The following is a 23,351-nucleotide window of genomic DNA, read 5'->3' as shown; positions in this document are numbered from 1 at the left end:
ACTCCTTTCAACTGAAAAAAATTTGTTTCAAAATGAAAAAAAGGAAAGGAAATAGGTGCATACAGTATCAATGAAATTATCTTGCCTATTATTCATAGATGGTAAACCTTAAAGACTGGCCTATTGAGAACTCCTCTCTAACACCAGCTGAGGGATACTAACTTGTGAGATTGATATGCTGATTGCACTATGTGACATAACAGATGAACTAGAAATCAAGATTTACATTCTCTCCCATTTGTTCAAAGTCCCTGCTAGCCATTTTGTGTCTTTTGTGACTCGAGAACAGCCTTTCTAAGCAGAAAATCCATCTCTGTCATTATATTGTCTGGGATGATCAATTCTGACTACCAAAGGAGAATAGAGTTACTGTCATGCAGTAAAGGCTGAGATGTAGGTGTATAGTTGATTCTGTGTTTAATATTCTCTAAGGTAAAAGGTATGGAACAACTCTTACAACCTCATCCATTTGGATTTTTAAAGGCTCAAATTTGCAATATTTTGCCAAATGACCAACTCGGATATAGACTGAGAGGAAGAAAAACCTGGAACCAGTGACAAGACACGGAGGAAAGCCGAAGGCCTTGGGACCAAATTTAAAAGTACCTGTAATATCCACCTGTATTTAGTTATTATTCACCTTTTGTTGGCAGTTACCAAGATCCTAGTTACCAAGAAACCTAGTTTCTCCACACACCATTGGACATACAGTGTTTGATGATAGTTAAATGTACCAATAATCCAAGTCATATAAAAAGGTGAGTAGTACAGAAGTGGATTATGATAAATTGGGTTTGGGAAGGGAATAAGAGTGCTAGTAACTATGCATGTTTTGCATATGTAAACAATGTTGTGCAAGACACATTTGGAAATATACGTATAGGAAGAAGGGTATGAGTGTGAGGCAGCAAAGTATAGAATGTACTGAAGATGACAGTCATGATATTATTGAACCTCAACTTCTTCTAGCTAACTACCTCAATGATATGCAAAATACAAGTAAAAGAGTGGATTGGGGGAGTGACATTAATTTAGTTTTGGTCTTGCTTAATTTGTGGTACCTACAGAATGTCCAGTTAGAGATGTAAATTCAGAGTTCTATCAATGTAGTTCTATCAATGTAATTCAAAGAAGAGTTTGGGGTTGGAGATATAGATTGGAGGTCCTCCATGTATAAACACATCTGCCTATGTTAGTGAAATTGTCTAAGAAGCCTCAGTAAAATGAGAAGAGGAACAGGATACAACTTTGGAGAACTGAGATTTAAAAGACTGGAAAAAGTGAAGGTGTCCACAGAATGTAGAAGTACTAATTTAAAATGATGTCACAGAAACAGCAAGGAAAATGTTTCAAGAAAGGAAGAGTGAAAATGATATCAGATCCTACAGAAAAAATCATAAGAAGGCCATGGGTGTTCTCAGCAGAGGGAGTTGTCATAGAATGAAAGGGGTGATGAACAAAATTTACATTTTCATAAGTTTAGCTGTGAAGAGAAGGAACAAAACAGGAAAATGGCCTCATCCAGATGAAGAGTAAAAGGTGAGTACACTGGAGAGCCATGATATGACTCAGTTTCTCCTTGACTTCTAGAATTCTCATTGCTACCAAATAAATACATATGTTCCCTAATTGCTTGAAAAGTTGTATTTATTTTTCAGATCCAGTCAATAAAAGAACAAAATGACTCATAATGGCAACTCACATTTTGAGTGACATAAAATGTTTAGTTATTCTCATTATTAAAGTCATTATTTTTGTTCACTTACAAAATAAATACCTGGTCTGTTACAACTGGAAAGGTAATGCTATTTACTATTAACTGACTGTTGAGGTCATAGATTGTTGGCACATGTCTAAGCAGGAACACGTCGTGATGTGCCTGTATCTGTAAGGTATTGTATCGCCATCAGGACAGTCAAGAACAATTTCTCTGAACTCGTAGTTTTCTTCTTGGCAGCAAAGGCATGAATTTTTCAACTGAAATTTATTATAATCATACCTAAAAAAAAAGAAAATTAGGTAATAAATAATTTCAAAATGTCTTCTGAAATAAATTGACATCAATGCTCAAATTCTAATTGTCTAAGTGATTTAGCAAGTCTTCCAACCAACTTATTCTTTCCCTACACCTTGCATTTCCCCCTTTACTGTAAACTTCTGGTATGGATTCATTAAAATTGGTATGTAAGACCAAAAAAAAAAGAAAATGAAAAAAAGTCCAAAATGGAGAGATTTACCATTTCATAATTAGAGCATTATGGTGCAAAAAATATAAACAAAACAGTTTTTAAATATACAATTAATATCAAATTATTATTCTCCATATATTAATCTACATGCAAAAGTGTACAAAAGGAAAAATACGTAATATATGTTATGTCTAAAATGTAAGCAACTTTTTAAAAACTCACTTTTTAGCAAGAGTATTTGCTTAAGTAATCTCTGTAATCACTATATGAAAATAAATACATTTGTCATAAATGTATTATGTTTGACTTATTTAGAAAACTACTTCAAAATGAATTAATTACTATTTAAAATGTTTATTTTGATTTGCAGATATTAATATTTTCATTTTAATCAGGTCCTGATCATTAGCTCTCATGTAAACATTTGTCCATGTAATGTTTTAAACGCTTAATTTTCTCCACAGTGTTCCAAAATTAATGTGCAGTATACATTCAAGGAGAAACTTACCTGAGAGTCTTTTTGCATTCCCCTGTGCATCTTGCCATCTCAACTTTTTTCTTGCAACCATTGTAGTTAACAGTCACATTCACAGGTGAAGATCTGCAATTAGTTTTACCTAGGATAACAGAGTCAAAAATGAGGTTCAACATTAACAATTGCTAAGTCTCAGTTTTCTTAACCATAAAGTAGAGAATAATAACAACAAATACTTCACAATGTTATTGAAAGGGTTTAACTGTCTCAGCATCCAGAACAAGGTACCTCGTTAATACTCAATAAATGTTATTATTATTCTATTATTACTATCATAGGAGAAGAAAGAATAAAAGAAGGAGGAGGAAGGGAAGAAGGTAGAAGGAGGAAGGAAGAAAGAGGGAAGGAAGAAAAGACAGAGAGATGGTTGTTTCTGATATCCATTTTCTCATTGCTGATCATCCTTATGATCTAATACAACAATTTACAACATAACCTACTGATGTTAGGAGAGCAAACTAATTTTTTTCCATGAAAATTAAATTTTCTCCCTTGTAAACATCACTGGTTTTTACCGGGAAGAATGCTGCAACCAACATGCGTGAGAAAATATAATACTTTGTATTAATTGTTTGTGTAATTAATTGTATGCATATGGTTAGATTACCTGTTGTGTTAAAAACACAGGAGACTTTCTATTAATGATCTGCCATTTTGTTTTAAAGAAACACTAAATTTTTGTCAACAGTTTACATTTCCTCCGTATGTGGAACTTGATTTTACTTACATGTATAGCAGCAGTTATTTGAATCATAGACTCTGGCTTCCTATAGGGGTATGAGAAAAAGAAACAGGCTGAAAAACCTCTGTATTTTCCTATAAATAATATAACATTGTTAACATATTGAAATAGCATCACAAAGGGGGAAATGGAACAGATAGACACGCTGATCTCAGATCCAGTCAGCACAGACGGGAGAGTATAGCAATAAAAATGAGACTACTGACACCAAATTTTTTCAACAGTAGTCAGAAAGGGAAAAACAATGTTTAAGTTCTTCTTTAAAATAAAATACCAAAAAATAAAAAGTTACTCCTCCCTATTTGAATTGAAAAAAAATACTTTCACAATAACATTACTACTTGACACTAAGTTTCTCACGGGCAGGATTTTCGTCTTATAAATTATTATACCCTCAAACTTATCAATGTCTCAAAGTAAAAACTCAGTAAATGTTGAAAGCCAACACTGGAGTTCTAAAATAAAACTTTAAACTATATTATCAATTATAGCTTCAGAAAGAAAAAATAGTTAAATTTAAACCTTCCTTAGTAATTTAAACTTAAGCATTCATTAATACAAAACCCTCACCATATTTTCGGGGGATAAAAATTGTGGCACAAAGAGAGATCTGAACAGTACGCATTTATGTGATTATATTAAAAAAATGTGTTCTTTTACAGAAAATGATTAAGCTGAATCCATGAACCTTGAAAAAAACAGTTTTTTGTTTGTTTCAAAAGCAGCAACATGCTTTCTACAGTAACTTACTTCTAGACTAGCACTAGATTAAGTTTTATAGAACCTGAAAATATATATTTGATATGAAAAGTATACTTGGCAATAAAATGTGTATGACATAACTGGAATGGAATCTACAGGAGATGTATAACTATTGTCCAGGCACAAACTTTTCCAAATAAGGAAGAAGACAGGTTGCGTTTATATGTAACATGAGAAGTGAACCTTGTTCACTGCTTAAGAAGATGACTTACTTCTGCACACCAAGTCTGCTTTGGGCAGTCTTGTACCACCGCAACAAAACCTGTGCTGTGGCAGAAGTAGGAGACACATGGGTTGCTGGGGTCACCAAATGAAGCACCAACCTGGGAGGTAGGGAGGGGGACAGAACAAATGAGTATTCATCTTGATTTATTTTTCAGGTTGACAATAAAACCTGTAATTCTTTTTTCAAATTTATAATGTTTAGTGAATTTCCAGAGGCAATTTCAGCCATTAAATTAATATTTAAGAAAAGGTGATTAAAGTCTTCTACTTCCATGAATAAATCAAAGGTCTTCACTGAGAGCACAGAATGTGTCAAGATTCTCAATTCTCAAATTAAGATTCATCTATAGTAGCTCTATTATATTTTTCAAGGATTTTAAAGAAAAGTCCCAAAAGATATTTTCTATCTTTCCTTGTGTTCCTGTGTTTTTAAATCTCTCTAGATTGCTTTATAATTACTTTATGTTTAAAATTCAAACATCAGTTTGGGGAAATTCCATTTATATCAGGCCCTCAAACCACAAGTAAACTTTCTGGTAAACTGAAATTTTATTATTTCAACTCTTTTGCATAAAAATGATTAGAGGTAAAACTTTTCTTTGTTCTTTAAACATAGTCTCATTTTATATTTCAAAACTGTCATAGATTCTCAAGTCAGATAACTTTTGGAAACTAAAATTTAAGAAACCCAGGTAGAAATGTGAGTGTAATAAATGAGTTATATCAAATTAAATTATAGGCTCTGTTTTATGTATTTCCTAACATACCACATATTTTATTTTATATTTAGATTGTTGTAATATTTAGTATCACCAGTTCAAATTTATTAATATCAGTTTGAGAATCATCTGGTTTTTATGGTTTTGTGATACTTTTCCTAGAAAGTTAAATTACTTTTCAATATGTCAAATCAATTGTCAAATCCAGCCCTGAATATACTGTGTTGCCATATCCCTATAGTAGAGCTCTAGTCTTTTGGGTTTTCGTATTTGATCTCTGACTGTTCCGCCATCTGATCTTTCTGATTATAATTACAGTTTAACTCTCTTCACTGATTTGAACATTGTATGTCTTCTCCATTTGGTGAGACCCATGGGAAATTTTGTTCAGAAGCTCCATTGCTAGATTAGTGATCAAGTATATTGCCCCCTTTTGAAGCAAGTTATGGTGGATATTGCATTTGACCTTTCTTTTGAAAGGAATATGGGAAAGAAATAAATTCCACTCCACCATTATCTATGATTTTTTCATATTAGCCGAAAGAGCCTGCATTTATTCAAAATTATATTAATAAAAGTATTTTAAAGTAGAAATGACCTTACCGCATAGTCGATATTCTTAAATAAACATGTTCTTGGTTCTGAAAAATAAGTACATATTTTACCCTAAGATAAATATTATAATTTTTTATTTACAAAACAGAAATTGTATATGAGATCATATTTACCAACCAATAAGGAAACATTATAATGTTTCTTCCCATAACACCATCATCTCCTTTTAACCTACTGATTACATTCTTAACTGGGTTTCCCCTGTTCCAAAGATAGTAAGCTTTAAGAGGACAAGTATTGATTCTGCTTTATTTATCACACCCATCAAGCATTTGACTCATATTAGTAGCTCAATAAATATCTCTTGAATGCGTGAATAAGTAAACAACTATTCAATTCAAGTAATGTATTATGAATACATACCACAGTACCCGATTTCACAACAGGTATCATTAGCTTTGAACTTTACAAGCCTCTCTTCAGTTTTGCATGTGGGTGGAGAAGGACACTCCTTGGGTTTACAGTCTACGGTCTTTGCATTTGTACAGGTGCATCTGTGGCAATTGGCAGTCCATATGTCTCCAGGCTACAAAAACAAACGAAGTTTAGACTTCTATTTGAATACAGGAATGACAGCAAATTTGGATTAAAGTAGAGACAAACTGTGTACTTACAGACTTCTTTTCTCCCAGTGGACCATGACAAACTGTTAACATGAAATGACAAATGCTAATTAAATTCGGCAAACTATAACAGTCAATTATCTGTAATAACCACCAGGTTGACCAATACTGAATTGGCACTAGTATTTCAGAGATACAGAATTATGAAGGATTGTAAGGTGCTTTAAGGTGGATAAATCACCTCCCCCTACTCTGAGCAAACTGTCTTTAGCAAGCATATATATAGTTCTTATTTTTACAATCCTCAGAAAGGATAATTCTTGACCTCTCCTGTCAGTGGTCAATAAATCTTATGGATACTGTTTTACTTATTGTTTCACTTTCTGACTTCTGTCTCCACAATCCTAAAAGTCACCAAGACCTCATAATTACCAGTCCCAAGCACTCTTTCTCAGCTTTTCAAGTTCCCTACAATAGCTGACATTTTTTTACCTCTCACCTTCTTGGAAACATTCTTCCTTCAGATTGAACACTCTGAAATTCCTGTTAGCAGCACTTCCTCCTCCCTCTCATTTTGTCTCTATTCTTCCCACTGGTACCTTCCTCCATCTTTACAGTATCTACTGTAACATCAAGTGGATGACTCTCAAACTTCTAGCTCCTGTATAAACATCTCTTGTGAGCTACGGACCCAGATCTCCCTTGGCCTAATAAACAGCACCTCGGCAGATTTAAAAGAAACTCAGACACGTGCACAAAATGTGCACAAAATAGATTGAATCATTTTTCCCCTAAAACCAGTTTTTCATCTAAGCTGGCCACCTCCTGTTACGCGCTGAACTATGCTTTCAAATACTTAAGCTTAAAACTTAGAAGTCATCTTGATTATTTCCTTTCCATCATTTGGCATTGAACAAATTGCAAAATCTTGTATCTTTATCCTCACTTGAATCCCTTCCTTTCCTGATTTTACTTGTTACAATACTACTCCAGGACCTTAGTATCTTTTTTTTTTTTAACATCTTTACTGGAGTATAATTGCTTTACAATGGTGTGTTAGTTTCTGCTTTATAACAAAGTGAATCAGTTATACATATACATATATCCCCATATCTCTTCCCTCTTGCATCTCCCTCCCCTCCACCCTCCCTATCCCACCACTCTAGGTGGTCACAAAGCACTGAGCTGATCTCCCTGTGCTATGCGACTGCTTCCCACTAGCTCTCTATTTTATGTTTGGTAGTGTATATATGTCCATGCCACTCTCTCACTTTGTCCCAGCTTATCCTTCCCCCACCCCGTATCCTTAAGCAGGATCTTAGTATCTTTGACCTAGCAGAATCTGGCTTTTTTGGGGAAGTCTGACTCAGTCTTCTTTCTGATCCAGTCAATTGTCTGTGTCATAGGTAGAACAGTTTTTCTAAAGCCTACTTTTCATCTCATCATTGCTTCAATTAAGAACTTCTGATACCCCTTACAGTCTTGTAAACTAAATACTTTATTTTAGCATTCTGCCTTCTGAGGTTGCCATAACATGTCTCCAATCTATCATCTCGACCTTGTCTCACTTCTTTCATTTACATACCCTGAAATAGCCTACTTATTGTTCTCAAATTCCAATTCGCTAATGAAATACACGAGAATCCTTCCAAAGTATACAATATATGTAATATGTGTGACACATAACATGTGCTCTCTATATAATACATAGGTCACATATTTCACTGTGAAATTTATTTTCAGCCTTATATGAAAATTACCTATGTTTCTTTGAAAATCTCCCTTCTCCCACTATATCCTAAGATCAGAGAATGATTTTTTTGGTAACTTTTGCCACTTTGTACAAAGCACATCACATTGGCTTGATAATTTTAGAGGAACTCAAAGTCCTCTAAAAGTATTGAACTCTGGTTATGCCTAATTTTTCTTGCTAAAATTCAGTCCTCAATAAAAGCTGGAATTATTTAGCTTCAAAAATACTATCGAGTAGCAATATTTTGATCAAGGTATCGTATAGTTACATGAAACACTTTATTTAGTAAACTCTATTTTGACTAAGTGACAAGATGCATTTGTTTGGTTTGGCTTTATTAGTTTGTGTGTGACAAAACAAACTATCACTCACTATTTATTTGGTGAATAAAAGCTAAATTCATACACTTCAAGTTTTCCTATTTTATCACACTTCCATAGCTAGTAACTTTCATTGGCATGACCTCTGAAATTTGATTTACAAGAAAAACCATTAATGTAGGATGCTTGATTTTCAAGTGGAGGTAAGCTTACCTGGAGGCGGTGGAAGTGATACTGGACATCCTGTGTAAAAACAGACACCTCATATTAATCTCTAAAGTTACTGGAATAGGTTTGGAATAAATATAGTTTTCTAATCACTGAAAGCACTTGACCACATTGCTAGTTTTACAAACAGACATATTGCCATCAATCTTCCCTTTCTACTCCTCATGGCATTTGATATTCCACCATTAGAAAGTGTTTCTTTTAGATTTCAAATTTTAATGGGAGGAAAATATGAGAATCAAAAGGCAGAATGAGAATCAAGGTAAACTTCTCTTCAAAATTTCTCAGAAGACAGTTCTGATAAATAGGACAATAAAATGTATAATCAAACAAGGAAAAGGATAACTCAGATATAGAAAAGATATAAGTATTATTAGTTGCCTGGTTTTAATCCTTTAAGAATTTTTATCCTCTTTTTGTCTTACAATATTTTAATCTTGTTCTGTCTCCACTCCCACAAAATGCTTTAAACTGCTTACTATTTTCTGTGAGGCTTCACTTATCACAAAGTTTCATCAACCTAACAATCCACTCCAATTGCAAATTCTATTTCCAAACTGCTAAAATTCAGATTAATATTTTTATTCTCTCTACCAAGCAGAAGGCTGAACTAGAAATAACAGAATATTTGAGAAGAACTTAAAGTTTCTTTATGTTTGAGTAAAAGGACCCCAACAAATAATAGGTACAGAAAAACAGAAAATAAATTAATTAAAGATGTGCAAGTTTGGGGCATAAAATATTTCTCTTTACTAAGGGGACACTAGGCTAATTCTCAATTATAAATGCTTAACAGATTACCAGAAACCAGCAACAGCAGAGAGAAATTGTGTTTAGGCATAAATATAGCAGAAAATTTTCCCTACCCAGAATTCCCAGTTCATTGAAAAAATTTGTAACGGGAGGAATAAGATACAATCTCATATGCTCCACATTGCTATCAGCAATTTTTCTAAGACCTATCTGATCATATCATTCTCTTAACAAAATCTTTAAGGAGACCCCATTTATTGTAAGGATAAAGTCTCATTTAAGTTTGGAAATAAGGTCCTTCATAAACATTCCTTTGCTTACCTATCTAATCTCATTTCTTCCCTGAACCTCATACAAATATTACCAATACCTGGTTGATTCCTGAAGTCACTCATGCTGTCTCAAGTCGCTGTCTTTTTAAGTGCCATTTGACAGGAATTCCCTCCTCACCCTAGCCAATATTGAAATCAATGATCTCTTCCCTAATGCCTTCATTCAACCCTACCAACTAATAAACAGAAATTAACAGTCTCAGTGCACTCCCAGGACCATAATTGCTGTGCACGTGTTTGAGAAGCATTAAATACACTATAACGATAGTATCTGTGTAGATAATAATCTCTTCCAGGCTTCCCTGGTGGCACAGTGGTTAAGAACCCGCCTGCCAATGAAGGGGACAGCGGTTTGAACCCTGGTCTTGGAAGATCCCACATGCTGCAGAGCAACTAAGCCCATGTGCCACAACTACTGAGCCTTCATGCTGCAACTACTGAAGCCCACGCACCTAGAGCCCGTGCTCCGCAACAAGAGAAGCCATGGCAATGAGACGCCCATGCACCACAACACAGAGTAGGCCCTGCTTGCCGCAACTAGAGAAAGCCTGCACTCAACAACGAAGACCCAAGACAGCCAAAAATAAAAACAAACAAATAAATAAATTTATATTAAAAAAATAATCTCTTCCCCCCCCACACACACAAAATAATAAAATGGCAAGGGCTGCTACAGAGTCTAGCACATGTAAGGTATTAAAGAAGTGTTAGTTGAATAACAAAAAAATCAGTACTTTTCCCATACTGACCTGTTTTATTTTCATTTTCTTGATCTCCTGTTGCTACTACAGTGGTTTCTGTAAAAGGATAATGCTGTCATTTTATTTATTAGATATCATGTACGCATATCAAGTTTCTGTGTGTATGCATGCACGCACAAATGATCACACACATTCACGATTAAGGAAAGCTTCGTGTGGAAGAGACAATTCATTCCAGTGCATTTGGGTCATTTCATTTTACCTGGGTAGGACACTTTGGGGCTTGTTGTGATTCCATTTGACACTGAGGTGGAGCCTGCGGAGGGAAATATTTAAAATTTCAGGAATGCAATTTCATAATCCCATTCTCAGAGATTTCAAGGTCATAACTAAGTCTTCCAGTGAGGTGTTCTGCTAAAAGCCTAACCCAAAAAAATCCTGGAGGAAAAAACAAATCCCTAGTTGAACTTCAAAGTCATACTCCAAAAGGAAATGTAGGATAATCTTCCTGGCCTTTCTTTGCTGTTCCTTTCCCACCACTCCTCTCCTCCAAACTCAACTCCTCATATATAATCACAGGCACACTGATCATTGAAGGGTCTGTATTGCTAGCATTCATCTGTTTGCATTCCAGTTCCAGAGGTTTCCTTGACTCCTGTGGAAGCAGTGACTGCTAAGAGAGGCACAAACGTGGTGAGTAGAGGGACTAAAAAAGCTAGAGTTTAACTTCAGGTAAGCTGCCCTGTCTTCTAAGATGCCACCAAGCAAAGTTCATTTATTATTATTTGACCTACCTGTGGTAGAAATTACAGGAGCACTGGTTGTTTCAGATGTTTCCTTGGAGGTAACTAAAATGAATAGGGAAAGAGCAGTGAACTTTTTCTGGTCTCAGAAGAGTGTGTCTGAAGACATCTTCACAAAGAATAAGAGTCTCAAAGCACCTGGAGTGTACTAGTACACCTACTAATGCTGGTTCATGCTCCTGCCATTGAAACAGGCCCTAACATAGCAACTCCTGGCTCAAAGAAGAATTGAGTATTTTCCTATGACCCTGGTAGCCTTATCATTTAAGGGCCCCCTTCTCTTAATGACAAAAACTATTTTCACACTTAACTATTTTGCTTCCTATATCCTGGTTTCCTGGTTCTCCCATATTAGTTTTTTGGGGAGGGTTGTAGGAGTTGTTTATATATTTTGGATATTAACCCCTTGTCAGTCATATCATTTGTAAATATTGTCTCTTATTCAGGAGGTTGTCTTTTGTTTGTTGATGGTTTCCTTTGCTGTGCAAAAGCTTTTAAATTTAATTAGGTCTCATTTGCTTATTTTTTTTATTGCTGTGTAGTTGCTTCACAATATTATTTTAGTTTATACTGTACAGCAAAGTGAATCAGCTATATGTGTATATATATATATATATATATATATATATATATATATATATATATATCCCCCTCTTTTCTGGATTTCCTTCTCATTTAGGTCACCACAGAGCATTGAGTAGAGTTCCCTGTGCTATACAGTAAGTTCTCATTAGTTATCTATTTTATACATAGTATCAATAGTGTATATATGTCAACCCCAATCTCCCAGTTCATCCCACCACCACCCCTTTCCCCTTGGTATCCATACTTTTGTTCTCTACACCTGTGTGTCTATTTCTGCTTTGTAAATAAGATCATCTATACCGATTTTTTCAGATTCCACATATATGCGTTAATATATGACACTTGTTTTTCTCTTTTTGACTCTTTCATGGTCCATCTATGTCTCTACAAATGACCCAATTTTGTTCCTTTTTATGGCTGAGTAATATTCCATTGTATATATGTACCACATCTTTATTCATTCATCTGTCGATGGACACTTAGGTTGTTTCCATGTCCTGGCTATTGTAAATAGTGCTGCAGTGAACATTGGGGTGCGTGAGTCTTTTTGAATTATGGTTTTCTCTGGGTATACGCCCAGTAGTGGGATTGCTGGGTCATATGGTAGTTCTATTTTTAGCTTTTTAAGCAACCTCCATACTGTTCTCCATAGTGGCTGTATCAATTTGCATTCCCACCAACAATGCGTGAGGGTTCCCTTTTCTCCACACCATCCCCAGCATTTATTGTTTGTAGATTTTTTGATGATGGCCATTCTGACCAAGATGGTGGGGGAATAGGAGGATGGAGAGTTCATCTCTCTCCACAAATGCATCAGTAGTATATCTACAGATGGAACAATTCTCACAGAACACCAGCTGAACACTAGCAGAAGACCTTGGACACCGGAAAGGACAAGAAAGATCCCCGCATAACAGGGTAGGATGAAAGAAAGAAGGGAAAAAGAAAAGGAGAGGAAGCAGGATGGGATCTGTGCCCCTGGTGGGGAGCTGAAGCACAGGAGAGGCTCCCACATCTGGGGAAGACCCCTCACTGACAGGGAAATCAGTTGGGACAGAAAGGGAGCATCTGAGGCTGTTGAAGGAGGGTGTGTGGCAGACAGGACACAGTGACACCTACACAGACAGTCCGCACCATAACCCTGCATGCCCCAATCTGGGACGTGTGTCTACCGGTGCACATGGGGGCTGAGAGCTGAACGTGGGGATTGGAGAGCAAACCTGGGGGGAGGACTGCTGTTGGCTGCAAGGAGACAGCCTGAGGGGATAGGAGGGAGGTAATTTGTAACCGGGAATGCTTCTGGAGAAAATCATTTGCCTATTTTTGTTTTTATTTCCTTTGCTTTTGGAGACAGATCCAAAAAAATATTGCTATGATTTATGTCAAAGAGTGTTCTGCCTATGTTCTCTTATAGGAATTTTATGGTTTTAGGTCTTACATTTAGGTCTTTAATCTATTAGAACTACCATATGGCCCCACAATTCTGCTCCTGGATATATATTCAAACAAAATAAAAACACAAATTCAAAAAGATACATGCACCCTAATGTACAAAGCAGTACTATCTACAATAGCCAACATAGGGAAGCAACCCAAGTGTCCATCAACAGATGAATGGATAAAGAAGATGTAGTAAGTATATATGTGTGCATGCGTATATAATGGAATATTACTCTGCCATAAAAAAGAATGAAATTCTGCCATTTGCAACAATGTGAATGGACCTAGAGAGTATTATGCTTAGTGAAATGTCATACAAAGACAGAAACTGTATGTTATCACTTACATGTGGAACCTAAAAAATAAAACAAACAAATGTATATAGCAAAATAGAAACAAACTCACAGATATAGAGAATAAACTAGTGGATACTAGTGGGGAGAGAGAAGAAGGAAAGGGCAAGATAGAGGTAGGGATTAAGAGATACAAACTACTGTATATAATATAGGTAAACAACAAGTATATATTATACTTTCAGGGAATATAGTCATTATTTTGTAATAATTTTAAATAGAGTATAATCTATGAAAATATTGAAGCACTATGCTGTATACCTGAAACTAATATAATATTGTAAATCAACTATACTTCAATAAAAACAGAAAAGAAACATAGTGCCCCTATCTCCCTGTCACTGTGGGAAGGTAGGAGCCTAACTTCATTCTATAAGCACCAATTAGCAAACACAGATCACCAAATCACAGAAACCAACCTCTCCCCTAACGCTGTCTAGTACTTTCCCACTAGCTAACCCCAGCACTTAAACACTCTCCCACCTTTTATTTCAGCAAAGTTAAGTTCAAAATCTCAACCTATTGCAATGTTCTTGACTCCTATTTAATAATCTTAAAGTCTTTTTTGCCCATTTAACTCCATTTGGTACAATTTTTCTTTTACAGTTCAAGTTTAATATTCATAGAGATAAATATCCATTTTCTGAAACAATTGGGTGTTAAAGGGAAGAAGAATATTGAACATGTTAACTTCACTCTGTCAGTCATTTCCATTACCTTGGCTGGAACTTTCTGAGACACCAGTAATTTTGCTTGATATCACAGCAGTGCCTGCAAAGTCAAATGAAGGACATTTCACATCAGACATACCTTCTATAGGTAGCCTCAAAGATCAAAAGCAGGAAGAGAAAGTAAATCAGATGAAAGTCTAGGCCAATGCTGCAGCTAGCCCATAGAGCAACTTTATGAAGTAAAAACAAACTAACAGAAAAAAAACCCTCTGGGCAGATGAAACCCCATGGATTTATAACTTGTTGAAGAAATGCTGGCTGGATTTCAGCCTCTACTCCTCCCTTTAGTAGTGTGCCCTTGTGCACTTTTACACACTTACCTCGGGGCTCTGGTTGGAGCCCAGAAACTCAGAGCAAGAAGACAACCTTAGATGGCTGGAAGAGGACATTCTCTACTGAGATTCTGCCCTATTTCCTGGCCCTTTATCTTTACCTTCAACATTCCCCTAGGTTGAAGCAAAGGCATAGGAGTCAGTAACTGAGAACTCAACAGATATGAACCACTGACACTTACTTTTTTGCATTCCAACTCCAGTGCTAGTTCCTAAGAAAGGCAAAGAAGACTAAAGTCAGGACTGCTGTGTTGATGTTACAACAGTCAGTAAATTCCAGAGAAAGGCTCTTATTTTTCTAGGCTTAGCTACTTAGAGCCACATATTAAATATTTACTTGCCTGTTTTGGAACTTCCAGGAATACCTGTTGTGCCAGAGGCTATCCCAGTGGTACCTGTAGTAAGAGAGAAGGATAAACCTCACAAAGCCTTTCTCACCCTAAGAAGAGTGTGGTATTGACAAGTGTTCCTGTTTCTCTGAAGCAGTAGAAAACTGTTTAAAATTTTTTCTTGCACAAAATGTTAAGCCTAGCATATTTTCCTGTGCACTTTCTCATAACTGCTTGGTCAAATAAAATATAGGAGGAAAAGTCATGCTCCATAGATCTTATTTCTCTAGATCTAGAATCATCTAGAATCTGATATTAAATGAGAGAATATCTGTCCTCTATTTACATGATTTACTTCTAGTGACTTAACTCCCTGGTTTTCCAGCATCAAAAAAAAAAAAAAAAAAAAAAAACCAGAAAAAAATTGTCTAAACTTGTGATCAAGGGTTAGGCATCTCAACCGAAGCCTTAATTAACAAATTTAGTTGTGTCTATTATAATGATCTCCATTCACCTTCTTGGCTACTGGTGACTCCTACTGATTCCAGGCTATTGCCTGGCAAAACAAAAGCAGTGAAATTTCAAATAAAGAATGTGCTTAGAGAATTAAATTACATCTATAGTATGTTCTCTAGAAAAAACCAGGGAGCTAATCTAGGCTGGCCTTATGATATGCTATTAAATTAAAAGAAACCATTTTTAAGTCATGCTAATTTTCATTCACAACCTGTATGTAGTAAATTCAAATGAAAAAATCATTGAGAATCCAAAATCTGGCAAAACTCACCTGATGAAATTCCTGCTTCAGTGTTTCCAACATATTCTTTAAAAGTTGTGGCTTCTGTAAGAGCAAAGGAGGAAAAATTGAGAAGCTTGAGGGGTTGAAAATATGAAAATTATATAGCAGTGTATGATCTTCTCCCTATGACCACTTAAAGGAGAATTCCTTTTACTATTTGACTTACCTGTTTTGAAACTTCCAGGTGAGGATGTCCTAGAGCCTGTCTCAGTGGTACCTGGGATGGGAGAGAATATAAAGAGGAGGAAATGTGCAGGGATGTCTTTCTTATTAGATGGAGATCATGGTTTAGGACAAATCATGTGTTTCTGTAAAAGAATGCATTCCTTCTCTAGGATTCCTTGTTCCAAAAGGTGAAATAAACATTTTTTTATTGATCTGTTTCATTTCTTGTGGTAAACTCCAGTCTTCTGGGATCCTTCTTTTCTAGAACTAGTATCATGGAGTTGGGTGCCTCTCCCATCTTCACATTTTTAACTTCCCCAACTTCACCCATTTTACTTCTAGTAGATTGGCTCCCTGAAATTATGCTAGTGACTCCTGAAGGTTAAAAAATGGAAAGGATCAAGAATCTTGAAATTTTAATTAATTATTTCAAGACAGGTCTCCCTTTTAATTTCAAAGTTTTATAATTGTAAGGCTAGGCTCTCTGAAAAACAAAATATTAAAAACACATATGTCCCCTGCAAATTCTGGTTGATCCTGTTTGATTTGACATTCTGAATCCCAAAATTAGAAGCAATCTAGTCTCCAGCACTCCAAAACTTTGCCTTATGGATTTGACTTAACCATACTGGCAATTGTTGAGCCCCAACTCCTCCCTTTTTCAGGTCCCTTTGCCTTTGCCCACCTTTGTAGCTCAAGGAATCATGTTTCTGTTTATTTGTCTTCTCTTCTCACTCTATATGCCCATCATAAGGAAACCCACCAGCATCCACAGTTTCAAATATCATTTGTAAGTGAATGACTTGACAAATCTCTATCTCCAATGCAAGCTTCTCTTCTGTGTTCTGGTCGCATTTATCACTCCTGCTGAGCATACTAACTGGACACCTCAGAGCATCTTAAACCCAAACTGTCAACATTTGACCTCACTATATCTTCTATCAGTTATAAATTTTTTCCTTCCTCCTGTATATTCCCAGGTGCGATAGTTGTGCCAGTAGTCACCCTCATGGTAACTGAAATCACAAGAGGAGAGAATCAATTTATGATTCCCTTTTACTAGGGTTTCAAAGTAGTATTTGGTTTAGCACAAATTATATCAGAAACTTTCTTGCCTTAAGTGTGGCTTCTATTATGCCATTTTATTACAAATGTACAAAAAAGGCAATTCACATGGGGTAAAATATAGGGCAGTTAACATCCTAACAATTTGTACCCAAAGAGAGATTCAGGTAGAATAGAATTCCCCCTAATTTTATTATAGCCAATGTGATATACTTTAAGATGAAGAGAAAAATAATTTTTGACTGTTATTACTCACCTATTTTAATTCTACCCTGGGTGGTTTCACCACTTCCCAAAGAAGTTTTGGCCCCTAAGTGAAACAAAGAAATACTAAATACTGAAGACTCATGTACTCAGAAAAGTTGGGTGGTATCCACTGGGTATGGTAGGGAATGTGTGTTTTTGGGTGCAAGAGTTGAAGGGAGGAGGCTATCTCATTACTGAAGTTCTTTATACTCCCCATTAGGTTATTGCTTTACCTGTGTTAGAGTTTCCAGATGCAACTGTTGTGTCAGAGACTACACTAGTGGTACCTGAAGTAGAAGAGAGAAACAGAGAATCCCAATAGTGATGCATTTAACATCCCGAGAAGAGCATGGCCAACAAGATCTCTGGGACTTGAAAGTAGAAGACTCTTCTTGGGGCTATCCTGTCAAAATGAGGTGCATTCTCCATTTTTAAATTCAGGGCAACAATAAAAACATTGGCTCATGTCCAGGCCTTGATGATTTGCTTCTTAAGGTTAAATATCAGAGGTCACTGGGCCTCTCCCATATTTACCTATTTCACTTCCAGGACTTGGCCTCTCAGATATGCCAGTGGTGGCTCCTAATGACAAGAAATAAAAACAATATTTGTCTAAATGCATTTAATTGTATAAAGTGAATAAATTCATAACATCCAAAATCAAAAATTTAATAGAACTAAACTTCCAGAGTTACTTCCATCATCTCTGCTTCCCTACTTATAATTATATGGACATATAATGCCTCCATCTCACACCCAGGTAATAGCTTGAATGTCAAAAAGGGAATCCTTTCTGGACTTCTCTCTTAAGAATTACAGTATAAGGTTTATCCCAGAAGAAATGATATAATTTTCATAAATACAAGCTTCCTCCTTTTCTTTGGTTATGCTTCCTTCTTTGAAAGTTGTAGCTTCTAAGAATGAAAAGGTAGAGAGTAGTGAAATCTAATAGAAAGTCATAAAAAGGCATCATGTGCTATTGCTCCAGAACTTGCCCCAAGAAAGAAATTATACCACCTGTTTCCCCATTGATTCACCTGTGTTGGAACTCCAAGGTGAGATGGTACTACCACGATACACTCCAGTAGTACCTGAAAACAAAATTGAATGGTATTTGAGAGATTACTACAAGCAACTATATGCCAATAAAATGGACAACCTGGAAGAAATGGACAAATTCTTAGAAATGAACAACCTTCCAAGACTGAACCAGGAAGAAATAGAAAATATAAACAGAACAATCACAAGCACTAAAATTGAAACTGTGATTAAAAATCTTCCAACAAACAAAAGGCTATAACCAGATGGCTTCACAGGGGAATTCTATCAAACATTGAGAGAAGAGCTAAAACCTATGCTTCTCAAAGTCTTCCAAAATATAGCAGATGGAGGAACACTCCCAAATTCATTCTACGAGGCCACCATCACCCGGATACCAAAACCAGACAAAAATGTCACAAAAAAAGAAAACTACAGGCCAACATCACTGATGAACATAGACACAAAATTCCCCAACAAAATACTAGCAAGCAGAATCCAACAGCACATTAAAATGATCATACACCATGATTAAATGGGGTTTATCCCAGGAATGCAAGGATTCTCCAATATATGCAAATCAATCAATGTGATACACCATATTAACAAATTGAAGGAGAAAAACCATATGGTCATCTCAATACATGCAGAGAAAATTTTGACAAAATTCATCACCCACATATGATAAAAACCCTCCAGAAAGTAGGCATAGAGGGAACTTACCTCAACATAATAAAGCCATATATGACAAACCCACAGCCAACATCATCCTCAATGGCGAACAACTGAAACCATTTCCACTAAGATAAGGAACAAGACAAGTTTGCCCACTCTCACCACTACTATTCAACATAGTTTTGGAGGTTTTAGCCACAGCAATCAGAGAAGAAAAGGTAGTAAAAGGAATCCAAATCAGAAAAGAAGAAGTAAAACTGTCACTGTTTGCAGGTGATGTGATACTATACATACAGAATCCTAAACATGCTACCAGAAAACTACTAGAGCTAATCAATGAATTTGGTAAAGTAGCAGGATACAAAATTAATGCACAGAAATCTCTTGCATTCCTATACATTAATGATGAAAAATCTGAAAGAGAAATTAAGAAAACACTGCCATTTACCATTGCAACATAAAGAATAAAATACCTAGGAATAAGCCTACCTAAGGAGAAAAAAGACCTGTATGCAGAGAACTATAAGACACTGGTGAAAGAAATTAAAGATGATACAAACAGATGGAGAGATATACCATGTTCTTGGACTGGAAGAATCAACATTGTGAAAAAGACCATACTGCCCAAAACAATCTACAGATACAGTGTAATCCCTATCAAACTACCAATGCGATTTTTCACAGAACTAGAACAAAAAATTGCACAGTTTGTATGAAAACACAAAAGACCGTGAAGAACAAAAGCAATCTTGAGAAAGAAAAATGGAGGTGGAGGAATTAGGCTCCCTGACTTCAGAATATACAACAGTAATCAAAACAGTATGGTACTGGCACAAAAATAGACATATAGATCAATGGAACAGGACAGAAAGCCCAGAGATAAAGGAGTCAAGAATACAGAATTCAGAAACGACAGCCTCTTCAATAAGTGGTGCTGGGAAAACTGGACAACTACATGTAAAAGAATAAAATTGGAACACTGCCTAACACCATGCACAAAAATAAACTCAAAATGGATTAAAGACCTAAATGTAAGGCCAGAAACTATCAAACTCATAGAGGAAAACATAGGCAGAACACTCTATGACATAAATCACAGCAAGATCCTTTTTGACCCACCTCCTAGAGAAATGGAAATAAAAACAAAAATAAACAAATGAGACCTAATAAAACTTCAAAGTTTTTGCACAGCAAAGGAAAGCATAAACAAGACCAAAATACAACCCTCAGAATGGGAGAAAATATTTGCAAATGAAGCAACTGACAAAGGATTAATCTCCAAAATATACAAGCAGCTCATGAAGCTCAATATCAAAAAAAAAAAAAAACCCAGTCCAAAATTGGGCAAAATAACTAAATAGACGTTTCTCCAAAGAAGATATACAGATTGCCAACAAACACATGAAATGATGCTCAAAATCACTAATCATTAGAGAAATGCAAATCAAAACTGCAATGAGGTATCACCTCACACCAGTCAAAATGGCCATCATCAAAAAATCTACAAACCATAAATGCTGGAGAGGGTATGGAGAAAAGGGAACCCTCTTGCACTGTTGGTGGGAATGTTAATTTATACAGCCACTATGGAGAACAGTATGGAGGTTCCTGAAAAAACTAAAAATAGAACTACCATACAACCCAGCAATCCCACTACTGGGCATATACCCTGAGAAAACCATAATTCAAAAAGGGTCATGTACCACAATGTTCATTGCAGCTCTATTTACAAGAGCCAGGACATGGAAGCAACCTAAGTGTCCACTGACAGATGATGGATAAAGAAGATGTGGCACATATATACAATGGAATATTACTCAGCCATAAAAAAGAAGTGAAATTGAGTTATTTGTAGTGAAGTGGATGGACCTAGAGTCTTTCATACAGAGTGAAGTAAGTCAGAAAGAAGAAAACATTTGCCATATGCTAACACATATATATGGAATATATAAAGGTTCTGAAGAACCTTGGGGCAGGACAGGAATAAAGATGCAGATGTAGAGAACGGACTTGAGGACATGGGGAGGGGGAAGGGTAATCTGGGGTGAAGTGAGAGAGTGGCATGGACACATATACATTACCAAATGTAAAATACATAGCTAGTGGGAAGCAGCCGCATAGCACAGGGAGATCAGCTCAGTGCTTTGTGACCACCTAGAGGGGTGGGATAGGGAGGTTGGGAGGGAGACACAAGAGGGAGGGGATATAGGGATATATGTATACATATAGCTGATTCACTTTGTTGCACAGCAGAAACTAACACAACATTGTAAAGCAATTATACTCCAATAAAGATGTTTTTTAAAAAAATTGAATGGTATCATTATGTCAATTTTATTCCTACAATAAGAAGAGCGTATTCTAGAATAGAATGGGGAAACTACAGAATTCTTTATTACGTTAAAATGTTGTTTTCAGGGATAGCTTTTTCCAGAGTTTTTAATATTTTTTTCTAATGTAATATTTCATCCCAATAAAAATTTGGTGGGGGGAAGGTGCAATGTTGGGTGGTTGTGGGAGTCTCAATGATAACTATTCCTTTCTCTGGAAATGTCAGTGAAACAAATGTAGTTTCCTTTACTTATCTGTTTGAATGCCAGTGACTTCACTACTAGATCCCCCTAGAAGAATGAACAGTGAAGGGTTGATTGCCCATTGAATTTTCATCTGGGTAAAGTATTGATGTTACTGAAATTTTAATGTGCAAGAAAAGTTTAGACATGTGACAAAGAAATCTAGTGAAATAGTGTGGTAGTAGTAACAGAGGAGCATAGCTAAGTGGATGGACCTTGAAGCCAGATGGCCTGAGTTGAAATCTGCTGTTTATTTGCTGTGTGACCTTGCACACTTTAGTTAATATCTCTGAGCCATAGATTTTCTTATCTGTGAAAACAGTAGTACTTACCTCACAGTTTGGTGTGAGGGAAAAGAAATAATAATAAGTTGTAGAATAGCTCCTGGCACATAGTTAGTGTTCAAAAGAGTTAGCTATTATTGCTATTGTAAGTGAAAAGTGGAGAGGTTATGAAGCTTGTGTGCTGACATGTATATATTCCAGTTTCTGTGGTCCCACTGTCTCCAGAGGGTGTACTAGCTTCTAAGAGAGAAGAAAAGTAAAAAAAAAAAAAGTAAGATGAAGAGGATTTAGCATTCTGAGAAAAGTTAAGCATTCAGGAAAGTTAAGCATTCTAAGAAAAAACTTTCTTGATAACAGTACCATGAAAGATACTTTACTAGTAGAGATTTTCCTGTGGAGAATTCTCTCCAGTTGGTTGGCTCACCTGTGTTTGAACTCCTAGGTTCAAGTGTAGTGCCAGAAGCTACCCTTGTGGTACCTGCAACAAAAAGAGAAGTGGTGACTTTTCATCCCATGGGGGACTCTGATCATCTTTTGGGCTTTTTCAAATGCTTGTGAATTATTTGTGTTCTCTTATGCATAGTTTTAATTCCCAAATCAAACAAAGATGCAAATTCCTCAGCATAGGAGACCCCTCTTCTGGAATTTAATGGTAGTAAGATAGGGGTTATTCATGCTCTGCTTTCTTGTTCTTCTGGCCCCCTTCCCACCATAGTCACCTAATGTGTTTCCAGTTTCTTCATTTATTGATACTCCAGTGGTAGCTCCTAAGAGGATGAAAATAGGAAAACTTTTGAATGTAACATAGACAGTTATTGGGATAAGCACTGCACATTTCAGCCACTTTTGTACTCAAGGAAGAATCTAATGAACAGAGGTCAATTTTCTGTGTTCATTGTAGCCTTCTGTTTACCTGAAATAGAACCCTCTGGGACTGTCTTTCCATCATTTAATTTCGTGGTGATACCTAAAATGGCAAATAGAAAAAACTTTCTAGATATTTATCACTTCTACTTTCATTTGCAGGGATCTACATGTATGAGGCTGGACAACGGAAAGAGAGGGACTTCAAAAATCTGCCCAAATTGATTCAAAATCAAGTAAAAAAAGAAAACATTGTTGATCTGAGATGAGAGTTCCTAAAAAGTTCCTCCACAAGAAACTGTCCTGCAAGAAACAAAAAGCACGGTTGACCATTGAACAAGGTGGGGGTTAGGAGTGCCGACTCTCTTCATAGTCAAAAAATCCATGCATAATTTACAGTTGGCCCTCTGTATCCACAGATACTCCATATCCATGATTCCACATCCGTGGATTCAACCAACCACAGACTATGTGGTAACAATAATATTTACTATTGAAAATAACCCACATATAAATGGACCTGTGCAGTTCAAACCCACGTTGTTCAGGGTCAACTGTAATTTATCAACCAAAATTCTCACACACACATACACAATAATTGTCATCTATTTTCCATTCCACTACAGAAGTTC

The 23,351-nt window shown here is 36.1% G+C and overlaps 1 protein-coding gene across 1 annotated transcript in view; it reads right to left on the bottom strand.

The window, feature by feature from the left end:
• Window positions 1-1,783: 1,783 nt before the first annotated feature.
• MUC19 (mucin 19, oligomeric) overlaps window positions 1,784-23,351 on the bottom strand; it is a 97,325-nt gene continuing 75,757 nt past the window's right edge. Inside the window, exons 51-70 of the mRNA XM_067698686.1 lie at window positions 22,769-22,822; window positions 22,280-22,333; window positions 18,323-18,376; window positions 17,519-17,572; window positions 16,302-16,349; window positions 15,976-16,026; window positions 15,525-15,566; window positions 14,336-14,389; window positions 11,232-11,285; window positions 11,060-11,107; window positions 10,700-10,756; window positions 10,486-10,533; window positions 8,637-8,666; window positions 6,402-6,433; window positions 6,151-6,313; window positions 5,776-5,813; window positions 4,437-4,551; window positions 3,452-3,487; window positions 2,698-2,806; window positions 1,784-1,999 (exon numbers count right to left, since the gene is read on the bottom strand). Coding sequence (XP_067554787.1) covers window positions 1,816-1,999; window positions 2,698-2,806; window positions 3,452-3,487; window positions 4,437-4,551; window positions 5,776-5,813; window positions 6,151-6,313; window positions 6,402-6,433; window positions 8,637-8,666; window positions 10,486-10,533; window positions 10,700-10,756; window positions 11,060-11,107; window positions 11,232-11,285; window positions 14,336-14,389; window positions 15,525-15,566; window positions 15,976-16,026; window positions 16,302-16,349; window positions 17,519-17,572; window positions 18,323-18,376; window positions 22,280-22,333; window positions 22,769-22,822 — 1,325 coding nt within the window. The 3' untranslated portion in view covers window positions 1,784-1,815. The remainder of the gene's footprint in view (window positions 2,000-2,697; window positions 2,807-3,451; window positions 3,488-4,436; window positions 4,552-5,775; window positions 5,814-6,150; window positions 6,314-6,401; window positions 6,434-8,636; window positions 8,667-10,485; window positions 10,534-10,699; window positions 10,757-11,059; window positions 11,108-11,231; window positions 11,286-14,335; window positions 14,390-15,524; window positions 15,567-15,975; window positions 16,027-16,301; window positions 16,350-17,518; window positions 17,573-18,322; window positions 18,377-22,279; window positions 22,334-22,768; window positions 22,823-23,351) is intronic.

This window comes from Pseudorca crassidens, chromosome 11, assembly GCF_039906515.1.
Source record: "Pseudorca crassidens isolate mPseCra1 chromosome 11, mPseCra1.hap1, whole genome shotgun sequence".
NCBI classification, from domain to species: domain Eukaryota; kingdom Metazoa; phylum Chordata; class Mammalia; order Artiodactyla; family Delphinidae; genus Pseudorca; species Pseudorca crassidens.
The sequence above is the reverse complement of the archived record's forward strand: the minus strand, read 5'-3'. Positions and strand labels throughout refer to the sequence as shown.